At 46.6% G+C, this 16,995-nt stretch overlaps 1 protein-coding gene across 1 annotated transcript in view; it reads left to right on the top strand.

Annotated features, from left to right (window-relative positions):
* ANKRD24 (ankyrin repeat domain 24) overlaps positions 1-16,995 on the top strand; it is a 56,436-nt gene that overhangs the window by 8,287 nt on the left and 31,154 nt on the right. Inside the window, 10 exon segments of the mRNA XM_087705067.1 lie at positions 1,209-1,339; positions 2,594-2,682; positions 2,867-2,931; positions 4,379-4,436; positions 9,623-9,693; positions 10,820-10,853; positions 10,856-10,925; positions 12,279-12,466; positions 13,555-13,583; positions 15,115-15,207. Coding sequence (XP_087561193.1) covers positions 1,209-1,339; positions 2,594-2,682; positions 2,867-2,931; positions 4,379-4,436; positions 9,623-9,693; positions 10,820-10,853; positions 10,856-10,925; positions 12,279-12,466; positions 13,555-13,583; positions 15,115-15,207 — 828 coding nt within the window.

Genomic DNA, 16,995 nt, shown 5'->3' with positions numbered 1-16,995 from the left:
TTCCGAGTGTTCAACCTTCAAGGACGATTGTGGAGGTTGTACTCAGAAAAACCTTTGGATCAAGCAGATTGTCTAGATCCTCGCCTAGGTTTCAAGCTAGAACATAGTGTGAAGATAGCAATAGCAATAGCAGTTAGACTTATATACCGCTTCATAGGGCTTTCAGCCCTCTCTAAGCGGTTTACAGAGTCAGCATATTGCCCCCAACAACAATCCGGGTCCTCATTTCACCCACCTCGGAAGGATGGAAGGCTGAGTCAACCTTTGAGCCGGTGAGATTTGAACCGCCGAACTGCAGCTTAGCAGTCAGCTGAAGTGGCCTGCAGTGCTGCACTCTAACCACTGCGCCACCTCGGCTCAGATAGTCTTGATCACACATGTTGATGACTTCTGGTGAAGCCGGGATGGAAGTGGTGGGACCATTCTTGATCTCTCAATGGCTTTTGATGCCATTGGTCATAGCATCCTATTGGGAGGCTTGGATGTGGTGATAGTTCTCCTTCTTGGATCAGTTTTGGTTGACGTTGATAGAGAGGAAGACATGACCTTCAACCCTTTTATCAGTGGGATCCCTCAGGGACCGACCTTCCACCTTTTCTACTTCATATCCACATGACACTGCTAGGGAAGATCCTAGCAATAGCAATAGCAATAGCAATAGCAATTAGACTTATATACCGCTTCATAGGGCTTTCGGCCCTCTCTAAGCAGTTTACAGAGTCAGCATATTGCCCCCAACAACAATCCGGGTCCTCATTTTACCCACCTCGGAAGGATGGAAGGCTGAGTCAACCCTGAGCCGGTGAGATTTGAACAGCCGAACTGCAGAACTGCAGTCAGCTGAAGTGGCCTGCAGTGCTGCATTTAACCACTGCGCCACCTCGGCTCGGACATCTACATGTCCCATGTCTTGAAGCTCCAGCGATCTGGATGGAGAAGAGAAGGCGTAAACGCAACCCTGATAAGATGGAATGGCTATATGGGATCTCGGTTTTCTCAATAAGATTGGGGATTGTCCTCTCTCTGTGTGTGTACCTGAACCTAGAGGACAATTATATATCCTTCTAGGAGGTCCTTGGTAGAGGCTGTTTCCTGAATTTTTGGGTCAGATGGAGAAGCTTCGTTGGGTTTTCCAAGTTGGGTGGGCTGGAAAGGTGAGGGAGAAATCGTATCTCGCCTATCCCTCAAATGATGCCGTTGGTTTTCAGAGCCAAGACTGGAACAAGAATGACGAGAAGCTCCTGCAGGCAGTGGAATTCAATGATGTGGACCGAGTTTCCTCTCTCCTGCTCCGGAAGAGCTTGGTCCCCACCAAATTGGACATGGACGGGAAATCAGCGTAAGTCTTCCCTTCCCTCCCCCAATTATTTACTTTCTTCTGTTTCCTCTTCCTTTTTTTCCAAATCTTCCCTTCTCTTTCTCATCCATTTAGATCCCTTCCTTTCCCTCCTCTTCCTCCCTCTCTTTCCTTCCCTCTTTGTTTTTCATTCCTTACTTTCTTCCATCTGTCCGTCCCTCAACATCCTTCTTCTCCTTCCCTTTCTCGTTATTTCTTTTTTCCTTCCTTCCTTCCTTCCTTCCTTCCTTCCTTCCTTCCTTCCTTCCTTCCTTCCTTCCTTCCTTTCTCCTTTTATCTCTTCTGCTTTCCTTTCCATTTCTTAATCCCCTCCCTTCTACTCCTCCTTTTCCCCTCCCTCCTTTCTTCTTTTCCTTTCCGTTTCTTAATCCTCTCCCCCTCATCTCCCAGCCCTTTTCTGACTTCCTACTCTAGCCGTTCGGGGGTCTCCCATCCAAATAATAAAATGTTTTCACACTGTTGCAGCATCCCTGTGGTCACAGAATCAAAATTCAGACACTTGGCAACCATCACATCTTTACAACGGTTGCAACATCCCGGGTTGGTGGTGGTGTCACCTGATCCTCTTTTGCAACCTTCTGACAAGCGAAGTTCATGGGGAAAAGCCAGATTTACTTAGCAACCTCAGTGATTCACTTAACCGTGATGGCAAGAAAGTTCATAACAACTGGACAAAATTCACTTAGCCACTGCCTTGCTTAGGCTCGATTGTGGTCGTAAATCTAGGACTACCTGCATGGGTTCCCCTTGGCTATTGACGGTCCCCAGGAGTTACAATACAATACAATAGCAGAGTTGGAAGGGACCTTGGAGGTCTTCTAGTCCAACCCCCTGCCGAGGCAGGAAACCCTATACCGTTCCAGACAAATGGCTATCCAGCATCTTCTTAAAGGCTTCCAGTGTTGGGGCATTCACAACTTCTGGAGGCAACTTCTGTTCCACTGATTCATTGTTCTAACTGTCAGGAAGTTTCTCCTCAGTTCTAAGTTGCTTCTCTCCTTGATTAGTTTCCACCCATTGCTTCTTGTCCTTCTCTCAGGTGCCTTGGAGAATAGTTTGACTCCCTCTTCTTTGTGGCAACCCCTGAGATATTGGAAGGCTGCTATCATGTCTCCCCTAGTCCTTCTTTTCATTAAACTAGACATACCCAGTTCCTGCAACCGTTCTTCATATGTTTCAGCCTCCAGTCCCCATATGTTCATATGTTTTAGCCTCCAGTTCATTTTCCTCTTGCAGTTTCCACCTGTGTGCCATGAAGGGGAACGTGGATTGCATGGAGGTGATGCTGGCCCATGGAGCAGATGCTCTGACCACCGACGGTTCAGGTGAGAATATTTTTAGGAATGTCTCAAAGAAGCAGGCTGCCCAATTTGAACCTTGCATCTACCTGGCTGGCCCGAATAGAGCCGTAGCAGACTACCTGTGGAGATACAGGCAGTCCTTGATTCACAACGTCCTTGGAAGGCAAGTGACCCCATGTTTGTCTTCTTCTGGTCTTCTCCTCCCTAGGTCACACTGCGTTGCACCTCTCGGCAAAACACGGCCACCCCCAGTGTATCAGCAAGCTGTTGCAGGTAAGAGGCGGATGCTCAGTCTTGCAAACTTCACCAGCAGAATTGTGTGCTGCCTTCTTCCAGGATGTCTTTTATTTATTTGTTTTTAACTTTGTCTTATTTTATGCTTCTCTTTCTTTTCAAATAAACTGTGTTTGACAAGGGTTAAATACATAATTAGGGTTGTATAATAAATGGATGGGTGGATGGATGGATAGATGAGATCGACAGATCGTAGGCAGTTAGGTAGATGATAGACTGATGATAGACAGACAGACAGGCATTAGGTAGGTAGATGATAGGTGGGAAGGTAGATAGATGGATGGATATTAGATAGATAGATAGATAGATAGATAGATAGATAGATAGATAGATAGATAGATGGATGATAGGTAGGTAGGTAGATATATAGAGATAGAGATAGAGATAGAGATAGATATGATATAGATGATAGATAGATAGATAGATGATAGATAGATGATAGATAGGTTTGTAGATATATCTATATATTTATGTTTTTTTTTATTTGTGCTGATAAATAAATAAAGGGAGACTAGTATAGATCTATTTCAAGCTATTTAGCTCTCATCAGCTAGCCATACCCTTACTGGGATTCGAACCTGTGCTGTATTGCATCTTAGGCAAACATCTTAGCCATTAAGCCACAGGTCTCCTCCTTATCAGCTGAAGCCAGGGAAGAAGGTATATATTTAGTGTCACAACCCCTGGTAAGCCCCAATTATGAGAGAAAGCTAACTGCTTCCATCATCTGTCAATCAGCTCGTCATAAGAGTCCATCACGACAGAAACCCAATATTTTTACTGTTGCCTTTGTTATATTTGTGTTTTTTAAATTTGTGCTGATAAATAAATAAAGGGAGACTAGTATAGATCTATTTCAAGCTATTTAGCTCTCATCAGCTAGCCATATATATCTATATATCTATATATCTATATATCTATATATCTATATATCTATATATCTATATATCTATATATCTATATATCTATATATCTATATATCTATATATCTATATATCTATATATCTATATATCTATATATCTATATATCTATATATCTATATATCTATATATCTATATATCTATATATCTATATATCTATATATCTATATATCTATATATCTATATATCTATATATCTATATATCTATATATCTATATATCTATATATCTATATATCTATATATCTATATATCTATATATCTATATATCTATCTTCTATATAGAGATAGATAGATAGATAGATAGATGATAGATAGATGATAGATAGATGATAGATAGATAGATAGATAGATAGATAGATAGATGATAGATAGATGATAGATAGATAAATAAATAGATAGATAGATAGATAGATAGATAGATAGATAGATAGATAGATAGGCAAGCATGAGACTCCAACTCTCAGTGAATTTTTGACCCTAGATTTTTCTCTCTCATCCCTTAAGTCTTCCTGCCATGTTGATGTCGCCGACAGCCAGGGAAGGACCGCACTCCACCACGCAGGTAAGTTCTAGACTGGGGTGGACACAAGGCTAAGGTCATTAGCAAGACCCTCTGTCCCTGAAAGCATCTGCCCATTTCACTGGATCAGATAAAGCAGGGATCACCGACCCTGGAAACTTTAAGTCTTATGGACTTCAGTTCCCAGAATCCCTGAGACAGCATGGCTGGCTGAGCTGAAGAATTCTAGGAGCTGAAGTCCACAAGCCTTAAAAGTTGCCAGGTTTGGAGACCCCCGAGATAGAGGGCCTTTCCCTTAAAGGTTGTTATCTGGTGGGATGTCAGAACCTGTTTCTCCCTCCCTGCAGCATCCCCTGTCCTAGGGAACCCCCTTCCCCTTGAGATCCTGCAGCCCCCCCCTCCCCCCCCCCGTTAGTTTTCTGGAAAGGTATAAGGAGCTGGTCTCCTGGGACAAGGTGAGTTGAAGCCTGAAGATGGTGCCGTTGGATTGAAGGAGAATGGTTGAGGTTAATCATCAAATGAACAGTTGAGGGAACTGAACCAGGGCTGGGTTCCTGCCAGTTCTAACCTCTTCTATAGAAGAGGTCCCACAAATCTACCGTTCCATTTAGAACCGGTTCCAGCTCCCTTTCCCTCGCCCGTCCACACGTCCACACGTCATCAAGACAAAGAGTGAGAGGAGGAATTCTGGGAGTTGAAGTCCACAAGTCTTAAAGCTGTCAACTTTGAACACCCCTGGGTTTTTTTTTCCCTAAAGGGTTAGGGGTGCAAGGGTCTTGTAACTTGACAGCTTTAAGACTTGCAGACTTCAAATGCCAGAGTTCCTGAGCCAACATGACTGCAGGAGGAATTCTGGGAGTTGAAGTCCACAAGTCTTAAAGCTGTCAACTTTGAACACCCCTGGTTTTTTTTTTCTAAAGGGTTAAGGGTGCGAGGGTCTTGTAACTTGACAGCTTTAAGACTTGCGTGCTTCAAATGCCAGAGTTCCTGAGCCAACATTTTGGTTGCTAAGCAAGAGCATTGTTAAGTGAGTCTCACCACATTTTACAAGTTGGCCATGCCCACCCAGTCACATGGCCGGCTAGCCACTCCCAGCCGGTCATATGGCTGGCAAGCCACTCCCAAAAAGCAGACCACACCTACAGAAGAGGTTGTAAAATTTTTTGAAACCCACCACTGGGATCTGGGTATGTCTAGTCTAATGAAGAGAAGGACTAGGGGGTGAGAGATTAATCTCCTTAAAAACCTTCAGTGACAGAGCATTCACTTCCTTGTGGCAAGCAGTTCCACTGGTTAATTAATTCTAACGATCAGGGAATTTCTTTTCAATTCCAGGTTGCTTCTCTCCTCAATTAATTTTCATCCACTGCTTCTTGTCCTGCCTTCAGGTGCTTTGGGAAGAGGTTGACCCCTCCTGTCTCTGACAGCCCCTCAAATACTAAAAGACTGTAATCATGTCACTCCGAGTCCTTCTTTTCTGTAGACCAGCCAAACCCGATTCCTGCAACCTCTCTCTGTAGGTTTTAGCCTCCATTCTCTTAATCCAGGGCTCCCCAACCTGTGGGCTGTGGACCCTTAGTGGGCCATGAGGTTTGCAAACCGGGCTGCGGGAATGAGTGGAAAGTGCACACATGCGCATGTACATCCTCGCTCGTGTGAACAGCGGCAAGCACAGACATGCTCCATTTAACGGAGGGGCAAGCATGCTTGCACCAATGTAGCTGTGTGTGCATGTATGATTGCTGGCCTCTCACACAGAACTGTCCCGTCCCCCCCGTCCCCTCCCCACCAATAGCAATAGCAGTTAGACTTATATACCGCTTCATAGGGCTTTCAGCCCTCTCTAAGTGGTTTACAGAGTCAGCATATTGCCCCCAACAACAATCTGGGTCCTCATTTTACCCACCTCAGAAGGCCGAGTCAACCTTGAGCCGGTGAGATTTGAACAGCTGAACTGCAGAACTAGCAGTCAGCTGAAGGAGCCTGCAATGCTGCATTTAACCACTGCGCCACCTTGACACAAAGGCTGGAAAAGTTGGGGAACTCTGTGCCTAATCCTCTTTTTTTTTTTAAAATTTTTAATGTTTTAATTAAACAAAAACACACACACAAAAAAAGAATCATCCTTCGTTACATCTTGTAGAAAGCGTGTTGATTGGATACAAATACATTTCGTGCGTTTCTTCCACAATCTTTACACATACTTCCTTCGAATCGAGTTGTACATTTTAAAATTTACGTATTTTACTATCACTGTACCACAATTCTCATTTGGTTACAGCTATTTAAACGTGCTTTTTATCTAAAATCATTTGTGTTTAAAGACACAACCACCTACTGGCATATATTCGCAATCTCAATAAACCTCCCATGACTTTACGCCTTTATAACATATTCTAAAACAAAGTCAGTTAGTAGGATATCTAAGCATTCCCTCCCCTTTTTCCCCCTCCCAACTCACAAATTAAAGCTTATGTCCAATTTGCTTTTACTGGTACAATACACATGTATATATCATTGAACATTATCCATTAACATTTCCTTGTTATTATTGTAGTTAACTAAAAATTATTTACTATTTATATCACCTCTCCTCTCATCAGGCCCAAAAGAGATTATACCTTTATAGCAAGTTCTAAACAAGAATTTATTTATTTTTATTTCTTTTTCCTTTTTCTTATTGAAAAGTTTTAATAAATTTTACAAATATTTCCCCTTCCCCTTCCCTTCCCTTCCCTCCCCCCACCCCAACCCTCCAACCCTCCCTCCCCCCAACTTCCCAGAGCAAAATACAGGGTATAAACATTTAACAATCATACACTACAGCGGTGGGTTTCAAAAATTGTTGGAACCTACTCTGTGGGTGTGGCCTCCTTTGTGGGAGTGGCTTGCCACCCATGTGACCGGATATGAAATTATGAATTAGAACTTAGGTCGGTCCAAGTAGCTATTCAGAAACTCTGGCATTGAAGCATGCAAGTCTTAAAGCTGTCAAGTTACAAGATCCTTGCCAGTGGTGGGTTTCAAAAAAATTTGGAACCTCTTCTGTAGGTGTGGCCTGCTTTCCAGGTCCACTGGTGGAACCTCTTCTAACCAGTTCGGTAGATTTGACGAACTGGTTCTACCGAAAAGATGCGAACTGGTAGGAACCCACCTCTGATACACTAACATAAGCTAACTATAGCATCCTACCTCCCTCTTGTACTTTAACTCCCCTTTTATTAAACTAAATTTAGATAAATTATAACATTCCTTGTTGATTCATAAGCTAACTGAAATTTCTTAGTCCGATATTTATTTTGAATGTAGTCAATCCATCTTCTCCATTCCAACTTATATTTCTCATCTAAACGGTCCTTCAAGATATGCTGAGATTTTGGCCATCTCTGCTAAATTTACTACTTTTAACGTCCATTCTTGAATAGTAGGCAATTCTTCCTTCTTCCAGTACTGCGCCACCAACAGTCTTGCTGCCGTTGGATAAAAATATGGTGGATTATTCAAAATACTCTTAAAAGAGGATAAAGTTCACTCCTCAGTTGTTCTTGCTAGGTATAATTGCGGACTGTACAGTTATAGAGACTAATTTGATTCTGAACTTAATAACGTAAACAAGAATTTATTAATAAGATTTATAGGTCTTTTCCCTAAGTCCCAAATTACAATTTATATCCACGTTATTTTTTACTAATTAAGGTTGTCATTTCATTATTATTATCGTAGTTAATTATATGTTAACAAATAGCAATAGCAATAGCAGTAGACTTATATACCGCTTCATAGGGCTTTCAGCCCTCTCTAAGCGGTTTACAGAGAGTCAGCATATGCCCCCAACAATCTGGGTCCTCATTTTACCCACCTCGGAAGGATGGAAGGCTGAGTCAACCCTGAGCCGGTGGGATTTGAACCGCTGAACTGCTGATCTAGCAGTAGCCTGCAGTGCTGCATTTAACCACTGCGCCACCTTGGCTCTTTAACAAAATAAACCTTTGAAATCTTAAAACAATCTAGAAAATGCTAACAGTCCTACTTATTAATCACCAAAAGTATCGATTAACATTTCCTTATTATTATTGTGGTTTGTGCCTGATCATCTTTGTTGTTCTTCTCTGCACTCTTTCCAGAGTTCCAACATCTTTTTTCTTTGTAACGTGGTAACCAAAAACGGATGCAGTCTTCCAAGTGTCTTGTTACCACAACAGTTTAAAATGATACAATCTCTGTGTCGTTGCAGCCTAAGATTGCATTGGCTTTTTTTACCCCTGTAGCACACAGCTGGCTCGTACTTAAGTCGTTTCCTTGGAATTGCTTAAGCCTGGAAGTTTCCTCCGTCCCCATGAAGCTTAAAAACCGTAATGCTGTCAGTTTACAACAGGAAGGAATTTCTGAGCTTGGAAATTGCAGGAAAACTTACACAAGAATCCCAACAATTAGGAGCAGTGAGGTGGCGCAGTGGTTAGAATGCCGTACTGCAGGCTGATTTTGCTCACTGTCGGCAGTTCAATCCTGACCTGGCTCAAGGTTGACTCAGCCTTCCGTCTTTCCGAGGTCGGTAAAAGGAGGACCAGATTGTTGGGAGCAATAGGCTGACTCTGTAAACTGCTTAGAGAGGGCTGTAAAGCGGTATATAAGTGCTGTTGCAGTGGTGGGTTTCAAAAATTTGTTAGAACCTCTTCTGTAGGTGTGGCCTGCTTTGGGGAGTGGCTTGCCAGCCATGTGACCAGGTGGGAGTGGCTTGGCAGTCATGTGACTGGGGTGGGCACAGCCAACTTGTAAAATGTGGTGAGACTCACTTAAACAACGCTCTTGCTTAGCAACCAAAATGTTGGCTCAGAAACTTTGGCATTTGAGGCACACAAGTCTTAAAGCTGTCCAGTTACAAGACCCTCGTACCCCTAACCCTTTAGAAAAAAACCCCAGGGGTGTTCAAACTTGACAGCTTTAAGACTTGTGGACTTCAACTCCCAGAATTCCTCCTCTCTCTCTCTTCATCTTGATGATGTGTGGACGGATGGGTGGGGGGAGGGAGCTGGATCCAGTTCTAAACAGCACAGTAGATTTGTGGAACCTCTTCTATTGAAGAGGTTAGAACTGGCAGGAACCCACCCCTATGCTGTTGCTATTATTAATGAACATGGATGGATTCTCATTTGATTTATCTTTCAATGAAAACATGTTCCTGTTAAGAAAGTGTATTCTGTTTCTCTCTCCCCCCCACCACCACGCAGCCATCCATGGGTCTATCTCTTGTTTGGAAATCCTTTGTGACTTCAAGGCTTCCTTGAACATCAAGGACCAGGTGAGTCTTCCTTGCCATCCACCTGCCTGTTCAGGCTAAGTTGACAGGTTTCTGGTATCCCTTCATTTTTCCTTCTGTTGTTCTCACAACCAGATGAAAGCACTTGACCTCTGAAAGCCAACGAAAGGATGCCTAATTTGTAAAAAAAATAAAATACATTCCCTCCTCCTTCCTCCTCCTGTCTCCTTTTCTACTTATCACCTTCTCTCTTTCTCTATCACTTTCCCCCTTTTCTTTCTCTTTCTCCCATTCTCCTCCTCCTCTCCCTCCTGTTTCTATGCTTTTGCCTCCTTCTCGTCTGTCTTTCTCTTTCCTCTTTCCACTGTCTCCTTCTCTTCTTCCTCCTTCCTTTTCTCCTCCTTCCCTCTTCTCCTTTCTGCCTTCTTCTTCCTCCACCTCTTTCTTTTCCTTCCCCATTCCTTTTCTCCTCCATTTGGCCTTCTTCCTCCCTCCTCTTTCCTCTTCTCTTTTTCTCCTCTTCCTCTTCCTCCCCGCCCAGTGCTGGATTTAGATGAAAAGAGGCCCTAGGCTATTCCACTTATGAGGCCCTTTCACCTCCCATTTTTAAGTGGGAGGGCGGCTCTGCTCTGCGGCAAAGGCAGCGAGGCCAGCTGCCTTCCCTGCTGCGCTCAGCTGTCCGGCTCGGCCCCTCGCCCTCACCTGCCTGGCCGCTGGTGGGCTCTGCATCGACGGGCGGCTACTGGAGCGGCCGCGCCTCTCGCCCGACCGCCGGTGCCGGGAACGTGGGCGGGCTCCCCCAACTGCCGCGGCGCTGGAACGATCCTTAACCAATACATTTTGTGTTTGTTTATTAGTCATATGCGTAGAATTTCTCCTTATTTTCGGTTGTGTGTTTTAGTGTTCACTGTTTTTAGAATAGTGTAATTTTAATTTGCTAACAATTTGAATGTAGCCCCTCTTGATCTTTGAGGCCCTAGGCTGAAGCCTAGTTAGCCTATAGGAAAATCCAGCCCTGTCCCTGCCCCATAAGCCGTTCCTTCAAGGAAAGGAAGAACTTTCATTTTAACATCCATGTTGATGTTTTATGCTGAATGTGAAGTTGCTGTAATGAAGGCGCAGATGTTATGACTGCCCAGGCAATGTTTTCCCCACTTTCTCTGGGCAGGACGGGGCAACCCCTCTGATAATGGCCGCCAAGCTGAACATTCGGAGCTCTGCCGCTACCTGCTACACCGAGGAGCTGCTGTTAACGCCAGAGACCAGAAAGGCCGGTGAGAAAACTGGCGCGAAGCCAGGAGTTCAACTCTCTTGTCCCAAGTGACACAATGCCTCATTATATTAGTTTATTTGGGGTAAGCCACAGGGATAACAGGTGTCGGTTAATGCGGTGTAGATATGGAGGAGAAAATCAGTTTCGCCCAGACATTAATTCCAATCCATCGGAATAGAGGAAGGGAAGGGACCTTGGAGGTCTTCTAGTCCAACCCCCTGCTCAAACAGGCCTTATAGCAGTGGGGGCCCTTTGGTGCTCTCTGAGCCTGGGGGCTTTCTTGGAGACATTTCGTTACCATATTGGCAAACGTCATCAGTGCTAAACTGGAGTGGTGCTTGTCTGCAGTGGGAGGAAGAGGAGGGTTGTGAAGTCCTTGGTGCTCTCTCAGCTTGGTGGTTTCCTTGCAGACCTTTCATTACCATACTAGGAAACATCATCAATGCTAAACAGGAGTGGAGCTTTCAGGGGGAGGAGGAGGAGGAAGAAAGGGACTTTGTACCTCCCAACGGCCGATAAGATCACACAGGTGGGCCTTCTCCAGGTGCCGTCGACCAGACAATGTCGTCTGGCGGCTCCCCAGGGGAGGGCTTCTCTGTAGCCGCTCCGACCCTATGGAACGATCTACCCCTAGAGATCCGGATCCTTCCCACTCTCACGGCCTTCCGAAAGGCTACCAAAACCTGGCTATTCCGGCAGGCCTGGGGCTGTTGACCTCACGAATGAGGTCCAGCCCCGCCGAGATTGAGTGCACGAAGTGATCTTTTAATCTGTTTTTCTCTATTTTTTAATTTTTTTTAAATTCTTTTAGAGATGTATTTTTGTAAGCCGCCCGGAGTCCTTCGGGATTGGGCGGTCTATAAATCTATAATTAAATACTTAAATGTTTGTTTGTTTATTGGATTTATATGCCGCCCTTCTCCCAAAGGACTCAGGGCAGCGTACAACATTAAAAAAACCCGACATATTACAAAAGTTAAAAAGGAAATTAGATGAGTATCCAAAAACAAACCCAATTAATATTAACAACAACATTTTAAAAATTAGATTAAAATTAACAATTAAATCCATCGTTTGTTTTATTTTGTTCAGGCCAGGCCGGCTTGCTGGAAAAGCCAACTTTTTAGGGCGCGTCGGAAGGATAATTTTGAAGCGCTCGGTGCTCTCTGAGCTTGGTGGTTTTCTTGCAGACCTTTCATTACCAAACTAGGTAGCATTGTCAGTGCTGCGGGACAGTCCCAAAAGTTTCCAAAGAACCCAATTAACTCACCCTTGGCGGTACTTTGAGAGTTACGAGTGCAATGCTCTCCTTGAGCTCCTCTCCCCGGATTGACGGTGCCCCTCTTTGCTTCAGAACAGCCCTGATGGTCGCTTGTGAGAACGGCAGCGTGGAGACGGTTGAAGCGCTGATCCACGGCGGCGCACGGGTCGGCCTGATTGACGCCACGGGCCGCGATGCCGCCCACTACGGAGCCGCCACGGGCAACGCCCTCATTCAACATTACCTCCAAGAGGCTGCCCAGCGCCATTCTTGGGCCAGCGGTAAGAGCCCCGCCTTCCTTCCTCCCCGGATGCTAGTCCTGTTGAAGGAAGAGGGCTGACTGGTTTATCGGGGCAAGGTCCTTGAAAGAGGAGTCCGAACGGCTGGATTGGGGGTGGGCTTTCTCCCCTCGAGTTGCCCCCCTGAAGGACTTTTCGCATCCGAGGTCCTTGGTGCTCGCTGAGCCTGGTTTTTCCTTGCAGACATCTCATGACCCATCTAGGTAACATCCTCAGTACACCGGGAGTATCCGTGCCTTTCGGTCATGAAACGCCTGGAAGAAAACCACCAAGCTTGGAGAGCCACCAAGGGCCTCATATTTTAACCCTGGGCCGCAAAGATTCCCCTCCATCGGTAGTGCAGGTAGTCCTCGACTTACAACGGTTCATTTAGTGACCGTTCCAAGTTACAACGGCACTGAAAAACATTGACTTGAGACGGTTTTTCGCACTTGGGCCTGTTGCGTCATCCCCAGGGTCCCATGACCCAAATTCAGACACTTGGCAACTGACTCACATTTCTGACGGTCGCGGGGTCCGCCGCGGGGGTCACGTGACCCGCTTTTGCGACCTCCTGACAAGCAAAGTCCACGGGGGAGCCAGATTCCCTGAACAACCAGGTTGCTAACTTAAAAACGGCAGTGATTCACTTAACAGCGGTGGCAAGAAAGGCCGTAGCATGGGGCGCAGCTCACTTAGAAACAGGAATTTGGGACTAAAATTATGGTCGTAAGTCGAGGACTACCTGTTTGGCAGTTCACCCCAGGTCTGCTGCCTTCTTCTCCTCCTCGGCAAGCAAAACCAAAGAGACCCCCGCCCAAATTTCCAGCCCCCCCCCACCTGTACTAAGCCCTTGTATGTTCCTATCAGAAGTGGCTTCATGTATACCTTCGGGCAGCTGTGGGTCTCCATAAGCCCCTTCCCCTCCTCTAGTCATCCGGCTGTTTCGCAGGGGCCCTGGGTCTGCGGGAGGAACCCCTTTGGGTGCTTAAACCATCAACCTCCCCCCTTCCCAAATGGGATGGTTCCTGGCCAACCGTTCTTCCTGCTACCTTGAAACATCCCTTTGATAATTTTTGTCTCTTTTGCAGAGGAGCAATCACCTGATCTGTCCTCTCAGGTAATCTTTTCCCTTCCAAAAAGGGCTCATTGGCAGCCGCTGGAGATCCACTCTTAACCCTCCTCCCTCCCTTCTCCTTCTCCCCCCCTCTCTTCTTTCTCCTCTCCCTTCCCCTCATCCTTTCCCCTCTCCTTTCCTGCCTCCCTTCGCATTCTCCCTCCTCTTTCTCTTCTTTCCATCCCTTCCCACCCTTCATCTCTCCCGTCCCTCCCTTCTTTCTCCCTCCCTCCCCTTTTCCCTTCCCTCTCTTCTTTCTCCTCTCCCTTCCCTTCATCCCCCTCTCTCCCCTGCCTCCCTTTGCATTCTCCCTTCTCTTTCTCTCCTCTCCATCCCTCCCCTCCCTTCATCCCTTCCCCTCTCCCTTATTTCTCCCTCCCTTCTCCTCTGTTTCCTCCCTCTCCTTTCCTGCCTTCCTTTGCATTCTCCCACTCACCCTCCCTCCCGTTTCTCTTCTCTCCATCCCTCCCCTCCCTTCATCTCTCCCCCTCTCCCCTCCCTTCAATCTCCCCCTCCCTTCTTTCTCCTCTCCCCTCCCTTCATCCCCCTCTCTCCCCTGCCTCCCTTTGCATTCTCCCTTCTCTTTCTCTCCTCTCCATCCCTCCCCTTCCTTCATCCCTTCCCCTCTTCCCTCCCTTCATCCCTTCCCCTCTCCCTTATTTCTCCCTTCTCCTCTGTTCCTCCCTCTCCTTTCCTGCCTTCCTTTGCATTCTCCCACTCACCCTCCATCCCGTTTCTTTCTCTCCATCCCTCCCCTCCCTTCATCTCTCCCCCTCTCCCCTCCCTTCAATCTCCCCCTCCCTTCTTTCTCCTCTCCCCTCCCTTCATCCCCTCTCCCCCCTGCCTCCCTTCCCATTCTCCCTCCTCTTTCTCTTCTCTCCATCCCTCCCCTCCCTTCATCTCTCCCGCCCCTTCCTTCTCTTTCTCCCTTCCTCCCCTTTCCCTCTTCCCTCTCTTCCTTCTCCCTCCCTCTCTTTCCCCTGCCTCCCTTCGCATTCTCCCTCCTCTTTCTCTCCTCTCCATCCCTCCTCTTCCTTCATCTCTTCCCCTCTCCCCTCCCTTCTCATTCTCCCTCTCCCTTCTTTCTCCTCTCCCCTCCCTTCATCCCTTCCCCTCTCCCTTATTTCTCCCTCCCTTCTCCTCTCTGTTCCTCCCTCTCCTTTCCTGCCTCCCTTTGCATTCTCCCGCTCACCCTCCCTCCCTTTTCTCTTCTCTCCATCCCTCCCCTCCCTTCATCCCTTCCCCTCTCCCTTATTTCTCCCTCATTCCCCCCTCCCTTTTCCTCTCGCCATCCCTCCCTCCTTTCTCCCTCTCCTTCCTTGCCTCCCTTGTCTTTCTCCCTCTCCCCCTCCTCTTCTCTGCATCCCTCCCCTCCCTTCATCTCTCCCGCCCCTCCCTTCTCTTTCTCCCTCCCTCCCCTTTCCCCCTCCCCTCTCTTTCCCTTCTATCTCCCTCCCTCTCTTTCCCCTGCCTTCTTCCCTCATCCCTTTTTCTTTCCTCTCCCTCTCCGGCCACATTTCTCTCCATCCCTCAGGCTTCCTCCTCCCGACAGTCTCTCTGCAAGGAGAAGAGCGACAGTCCAAGGAAGCGGAGGGCACCCCCGCCGCCCCCCAGTAACCCCAACAAGGTAGGCAGCTGATGGGTTCATGTGCCCACATGGCCCGTTGTGAAATGAGGGCCCACGTATGTTTTTGGCTGAAAATGCACCATTACGGCATGGAGGAGAATTGACTGGGATATCCAGGGCTCTTGGCTTAACCAGAAAGTGGGGAAGTATTCTGGAAGGTGGAAATGGTTAGATTCCCCATTAGAAGAGGATCTCTGTAGCCTAGGGGTGAATTGTGGAGTCCTTGGTGCTCTCTGAGCTTGATGGGGTTTTTCCAGACGTCTCATTACCCAACTAGGTAACATCATAAGTACTAGAAGTGAATAGGTTGGAGGAGGAGGAGGAGGAGGAGGAGGGGGGGGGGCTGTAGGGTCCTTGGTTCTCTTTGAGCTGGATTGTTTTCTTGCAAACATTTTATTACCCAACTAGATAACATCATCGGTTCATCATAGGGAGTGTGGGATTTATCCAGTGGTGGGATTCAGCCGGTTCGCACCTATTCGAGAGAACCGGTTGGTAACTTTCTAAGTAGTTCAGAGAACCAGTTGTTGAAAGAAATCTCCTTTTGTTTTTTCCCCACTTTACAGGGCTAATCCTGTAAGGAAGGCAGGAAGGAAACATTCTGGTGTTGTTTCTAGCCTAATCTTTATTGCCCTGCTTACAGAAATTGCCTCTCCGGTTAACCCTTATGACATTGTAACAGCTAAGGCGAAGCATCCATCAACCTGAGTGACCTTGAGTTGGCCACGCCCACCCAGTCACATGACCACCGAGCCCCACCTACCCAGATGGTTATTAGGGCAGAGAACCGGTTGTTCAATTATTTGAATCCCACCACTGGATTTATCCTATCAGCTTTGTTTCCTCCTTGAAGATTCCTTCATTCGTGTATCCTTTCCTCCCTGTTTGTTGTCTGGTATTAATCCCCGCTTATCTGGACGTTGTCTGCTGGAGACGCTTTTGTCTTCTGCTCTCCTCCTTTATTGCCCCCTTTGAATGGATTGTAATTATCTCTATATGTCGATCGATGGCTGAATTGTCCGAATGCCAAGCTTCCAGGAGTTCCCCACCGTTTTTAGACTTGGCTTAATCTCCGGTGTGAACACAGGTACTCCTCGACTTAGAACCGCTTACGACTGAGCCCAACATTTTATTTTGCTCCATGAGACAGTTGTAAAGTGAGTTTTGCCCCATTTTATGACTTTTCCTGCCGTGTTTGTTAAGTGAACCATTGCCGTTGTTAAGGCTGTTAAGTGAATCCGACTGTCCCCGGGGACCTTGCTTGTCAGAAGGTCACAAAATGGGATCATGTGAACCCCGGGCAGTGGTGGGTTTCAAAAATTGTTCGAACCTACTCTGTGGGTGTGGCCTCCTTTGTGGGAGTGGCTTGCCGCCCATGTGACCGGATGGGAGTGGCTTGCTGCCCATGTGACCGGATATGAAGATGCCGGCGACACTTGTCAGAACCACCTTAAATTACCTCACACCCAGCACTGGCATGCATAAGAATATGATGTAAACTTGTTTTTTAAAAGGCATCTTTGGTTTGCGTTAAAACAACTTCAACACACGCAATGTTCTGATTGCACCACAAACGCAGTAGTCATCCTTACCTTTCACAGAGGCACTGAGTTTTATAAATAGGATCATGATAGTGTAGAATAATCATATCCAAGGACCAGGGGTGGGTTTCAAAATTTTTTGGAACCTCTTCTGTAGGTGTGGCCTGCTTTCCGGGTCCACTGGTGGAACCTCTTCTAACCGGTTCGGTAGATTTGACGAACCGGTTCTACCGAATAGGTGCGAACC

Source organism: Thamnophis sirtalis, unplaced genomic scaffold, assembly GCF_051295495.1.
Source record: "Thamnophis sirtalis isolate CommonGarterSnake01/CBP01778 unplaced genomic scaffold, rThaSir2_p1.2 scaffold_1, whole genome shotgun sequence".
NCBI classification, from domain to species: domain Eukaryota; kingdom Metazoa; phylum Chordata; class Lepidosauria; order Squamata; family Natricidae; genus Thamnophis; species Thamnophis sirtalis.
The sequence above is the reverse complement of the archived record's forward strand: the minus strand, read 5'-3'. Positions and strand labels throughout refer to the sequence as shown.